The sequence below is a fragment of the Durio zibethinus genome, chromosome 8, assembly GCF_047325235.1.
Source record: "Durio zibethinus cultivar Kanyao isolate XHJ-2024 chromosome 8, ASM4732523v1, whole genome shotgun sequence".
Lineage (NCBI taxonomy): Eukaryota > Viridiplantae > Streptophyta > Magnoliopsida > Malvales > Malvaceae > Durio > Durio zibethinus.
The window spans coordinates 25603636-25609145 of NC_143169.1; the positions used below are offsets into that span (position 1 = coordinate 25603636).

At 31.5% G+C, this 5510-nt stretch overlaps 1 protein-coding gene across 1 annotated transcript; it reads right to left on the reverse strand.

Annotated features, from left to right (window-relative positions):
• Window positions 1-2120: 2120 nt before the first annotated feature.
• Window positions 2121-4891, reverse strand: LOC111278720 (alpha-farnesene synthase-like). The gene is made up of 7 exons (XM_089764980.1): window positions 4631-4891; window positions 4229-4499; window positions 3748-4120; window positions 3430-3648; window positions 3188-3332; window positions 2860-3108; window positions 2121-2779 (listed from the first exon to the last, which is right to left on the reverse strand). Exons 1-7 carry the CDS (start codon window positions 4793-4795, stop codon window positions 2480-2482), a joined length of 1722 nt encoding a protein of 573 aa, XP_089621106.1. The 5' UTR covers window positions 4796-4891; the 3' UTR covers window positions 2121-2479.
• Window positions 4892-5510: the final 619 nt, after the last annotated feature.

Here is a 5510-nt window from a genome sequence, read left to right on the forward strand (position 1 = left end):
TAAAGAGCGAAAAAGACAAGATTGGAATATTTTATCAAATTAAGCCTCCGTTTGGTAAGCATGAAAATAATTTTTAAAAGTTATTTTTTTATTTTTTATTCTTTGGATAACTTAAAATAATATAGTCAACAGAAAATAACTTCTAGTCAACGGAAAAAAAGTAAGGCAAAACACAGAAATTGTCTTCCATATATTTTTTTTTTGTGAAAGCTAATTTTCATAACACATCAATTCTAAATTAACTTAATATATGATACGATAATAAGTTATAAAAAAATTATATATATATTTTAAAAAAATATATCACATTTATTCATGTCGAAACAATATAATTTGTTTTTTATATTTGTTGACACATTTAAACACACGACATGAATAATATATTTAATTTGATTTTATTACACAAGTACATGTTTAATATGTTTAATACGTTTAATATTTTTTTTATATTTAATTTAATTTAATATAAATATATAAAGATTATTTTAATTTTTAATCTTTTAATTATTATACTTAATTAATTATTTAATATCATATAAAAATTATTTTAAATATTTAATTATGATACTCATTTAATAATTATTATAAAATTATTTTTATATTAATAATATAAATATAAATATTAGTCCTATATATTATTATTATTTTATTTTTTAATCTTTAATAGTTTATTTTTTAAATTTAATACTAAAACTTAATATAGTTATGTAATATATATTAAAATTTAAATATGTATTAAATACATATTAAAAATATTTTTTAATATGCAAGTACTGTTTATTATTATTAATATATTAAGTTTATTAAGTTATAAATAGTTGATATTTTATAATTATTTATTATTTTAATCATATTTTTATATATATTCATATTAGTTGTATTTATTCATTATATTAATATCATTTGTGTTTATTTGTGTATATTTATATTATTTATGTTATTTATATCATATTTAAACAAAATAATTATATATGTATTAATCGTATTGTATCACATATAATACGAATAATAAACTTATTATATTTATATTTAAAGTTTAAATATATTTTTATAATTTATATTATATTTATATTTTAATAATTCACGTATCAAACACGTTAGGAACACAAAAACATGAATTGTCTACTTATCTAACGGTCATGAATCCAATTCCCCAATCCAGAACCATCAGCTTCCTCTCCTTGCAGCAAGCAGCCAACCACACCTTCCTCCCCCTTCGACAAAGACGGCCTCCCCCAAATCTCTTGACACCCATCTCCTTTGCGAAGAGACCATCCAGATTGAGACAGAAATCTTTCTTGCTCACCTTTGTAAGAGCTGTGTTGGAGATGACTTTGTAGATGAAGCCATTGATTGCAAAGTATATGGGTTTTGATGAGTAGTTGACGCTGAATCGATAAGTCTCTTGCTTGGATGTCAAATTCATTGAAAGTTAGGTCGGTGTGGCAAGCCTAGAACCAAAGGAGAATAGTGAAGAACAAGGTCTGGGTGGTTCTTCAACGCACACAGAGCCAAAATCTGCTTTACTTTGCTCTGTTTTGGATTGGTTTCAGATCTTCTGAGTTAAAAAAGTATAATCTGAAGTGTGAATTTTTAGATCTGAAGTTACAGATTCTTTTTATACTTTTCATTAAATGCCAAACACAGAAAAACAACTTCTAATGAAGTTATCAAACAATTGAAAAAAATTTTTTTTTTAGAAGTTCATTTCCATCGAAAATATTTTCTCTTCGGAAGCTCATTTCCGGTTACCGAACGAAGCCTAAGTGGAAATAGAAGTTTGGGAACTTACACGCCAAGGGCAGAAGGGAGAGAGATATCAGTTGGGATTGAACCGCCATGAAAATCTTTAAAGTCGTAATGTTGCCACTGAAAGTTTTTTTCTTTGACATTTTTCTTTTGTTTCTTTGAGTCTTTAAAAATAGATTATTATAAACCATCCGAATAAAGCATTAATAATACATTATTATACTTGTAACTTTTAGATTTGACTCAAAAAAGAAAGAAAAAAGTGATATGGATTACCCTTTATAATGCATTGGCAATATAAGATTAGGGTGTCAACTTATTTCAAAAGTTATTTTAAAATAACATTGAGCATGCAATGGTACAACAGCGAATGAGAAATTTGACAAAAACATGAACGGATTGCAACTGATAGAAGAAGCAAAGCAAAACACCTCATATTAAACCCTTTCATCAACCAACAACAACCATTTTTGGTAAAAACAGCGACCCTTGTACTGGTGGTGGACTTACCAAGAGAACAATTAATGCGTCAATTCATTCAAGCAGGCGAGAACCTTCAATTTCCACCTCAAAAAAGTTGTGTCGTACGTGCAATCTGGTGAAGCACATGCTCGAAAAGCTTGTTTTGTCCTTTTGTTCGGAGGTTGGCAGGCTGCGCTTTGCTCTTTTTTACCCTTATTATTTAATTCTTAATTATATACATCTATATTTGATTAGAACTTCATTATAATTAATCGAGCTTGAAAGGCTCGATTAGGAGAGATAGGATGTGTCTTCGGGTCTCTTGGTCTTGAATGCCAAACCCATCTCCAAATTGATACAGGCAATGCACCATACGAGCAACATTTGTGGTAACTTTGACAAAGGTTTGTAGCAAAGGTGATTGATTACTTAAGCATTGGCCATTTATTTTCTTCCATGTGTCGGTTATCATCTCCTTAATATGCTCACGAGCTTTTTCTTCTGAAGAATTTACTTCTCGCATGTAGCAGAGGATTGATGATGGAGCATCCCCTCTCTCTTTCTCTGCCTGTTGGAAATCGTTGATTCAATCATTTTTCTTAAGCAAAATATTAAGAAACTTGAGACAATACATGAATAGACAATTACCACTGAAGTTCCCAAGTCGTTGCAGAGTCGGGTTATAACTGATATATTGTAGACAAGATCTTGATTTTTGCCCAAGAAATCGACCATTTCATTTGCTACATCATGCCCCAAAGAAAGTATTGAGTGGACAGAAATAACAATGCCTCCGGATGAAATCAATGCATTGCTCAGATACTCTTGAAGTGAAGGGGAATATCCTTCACTATACCACTTTGCTTCCACAAATAGTGCTCGACAAAACCCTGCCCACTGAAAATAAAAGCTAAACGTAAACATCTAACGTAAACCCAACAAATGGACATGGAATGAAGCATTAATTAATTAGTACCGCTTTCCTCAAATGAAGTAATACTTGGACATCCCAACCATTGAGTTCATGGATGTCATGAGCAATTTCATTGATAATATCATATAGAGCTTGGAAGCATATCTTCATGCACCCTGGCAGCTGCTGAATTTTGCTTGAATCCCAACTGAATTTAAGATTTAAAATTTTCAATAGAAATGCTTTACAAAAATGGCATAAGTGTCTACTGCATGCTGCACGTAGGTAAATATTGTATACTTTACCTATCAACAGCATCGGTGAATTGCTCTAGCTCTTCTAGGGAACCATAAACATCATAAACATCATCTATTATCAATATCATAGTGGTGATCTTAGTGAGGCATTTTCTGAAACAACTATATTGAGGCTCATAAGCAAGTCCAACTGCACACAAGAAACTTTCAGCCAGGCGATCCCTTGTGAAGTTTAAATGTTCCATCAGTCCCAAATTCCTCCACCACCTTAATACATAGAGAAGAAACAAATCAAGATCTTTAATTTGTTAATTTTACTCAAAAATTGTGAGGGAAACTTTTTATAAGTTTTTTCAGGTTTGTCACCTGGAAATTTCGCTTAGATCTTTCTGAAGGGTAGCTTGGACTATGTTAAAGTTAAGTTTAGCCAGTTCAAGTAAAATTTTGTCTACGTTTTTATTGTTCTCGCACATGGTGATGTGCCATTTGACATCAAACCACTGTACCCTCCAGTGCGTTGGAAGCTCCAAAGCATGGACCACTTGCTTGTCTAAATTTGTACCCAGAGCAGAATAAACACTCCTAAGAGTTTCTGTTGAGAAAACTTTAGCCTCTTCCAAAATGTTTTCTCCTTCGAAAGCCAGATATGAGGCCTCAAAAAGTTCAAGGAGTCCTTTGATCTCTGTGCATTTACTTACTGAGATTATACCCTTTTCATCCAAGAAGGCGTTGAACACATCTGAGTAATTGGCAACACACATTTGATCAGAGAGTTAGATCGTAGAAAATAGGAAAGGTAATTTCAAAGCAAGAAAAAAATACATGGATATATTAATTAGATTCATGCCTTGTGAAACCTCGTAGCCATGCAGCCTTAGGAGCCTGAAGCGTAACGCGGTTATGTAGAGGTCTTCTTCTTCTTCACTACTCTTCCTGTTCTTATTGGAAGATGCTACAGCTTGTAAAGCTTTATGCGTTTCATCAGCAAAGAGGTCCGCCAGACCTAGTTTCCTGATCATGTCAATCAGCTGCAGTGTAGCTAACTCGTCCACTGCTTCAATAAACATGTCCTTCACTTTCTCTCTCAACTTCTCAGTCCTTCTCTTGTATTCCTGCCCCTGCAAAAGTTTCAAAATTTCAGTTATTCATTCCTTAATTTTCCATAAGGGAAAAGGGGTGACATACTGACATTATGAACATGCACGAAATGGTTTATTTTAAAAGTCACTAGGATTGGAATCAATCTTACGACATATTTGCTACGAAGGGAGTGTAGGAAATCATATTTCCAAATGTTTGGTTTATAATTTGCAGATCGCCTTTGTTGTTTCGTCACATGATCAAAGGCTTCGGACTTGAGTTGGTCACTTAGAACTTGCTGCTGAGCTGCTTGCAATTGGCTATTGTAATCCATGGTGATGAATTATGAGTATAGATAAAAGCTGAGGGATTTATGATATATAGATGGACGTGTGTTAATACTGAATTACTAGAAGAACAGAAGTGACTTACTTCGCCAAAGTTTATGCCCTATTTATAATCAGCCAAGGCATCAAGAGTGCCGTTGTCCTTTTCTTACTTGAGTTTGAGGTTAATTAAATCTTGATGATCAAAAGAATCAAGCGCACAAAAATCAATCATTGTCGCTGTCAACCAAAAACACGTGCCAATTTTTTTTTTCATGTGTTAATTTTATCTCTTAATACTAATTAAACAACATTAATTAAACAATGTAAAATATGAACATAAACATGTAACATCACATCTTGAATTTTAATAATTTTTTAAAGATTAGAAATTCTTAAAATTTAAATTTGATTCCTAAAATCAAAATATCACAACCATTTATACCTTAAACAAGATTGAAAATTGGGTCCAAACTCCAAACTTCCAATTACCCACTATTTTCCTGTGGTGTGAGAGGTTTCCCACATGGTCTAGTTGGGTAATTGGTTCATGTTTTAAAGGATGACACCCTAAAGTGTTACCTTAACCTAATTGGATAACAATCCTTCTTCCAATCAAATTTGTTAATTAATATTGATTATGGGATAAAAATTTATCTGAAATTTATAAAATATTTTCGTAAAATAAAAAACTATCTATCTAAATATATATATTAAAATTTT

Coding starts and splice junctions, on each gene's coding strand:
- LOC111278720 (XM_089764980.1), bottom strand. CDS start 4,795: ATGGATTACAATAGCCAATTGCAAGCAGCTCAGCAGCAAGTTCTAAGT. Junction 3,109..3,187: donor TACTTCATTTGAGGAAAGCG/GTACTAATTAAT, acceptor TTTTATTTTCAG/TGGGCAGGGTTTTGTCGAGC. Junction 2,780..2,859: donor ACGACTTGGGAACTTCAGTG/GTAATTGTCTAT, acceptor GATTTCCAACAG/GCAGAGAAAGAGAGAGGGGA.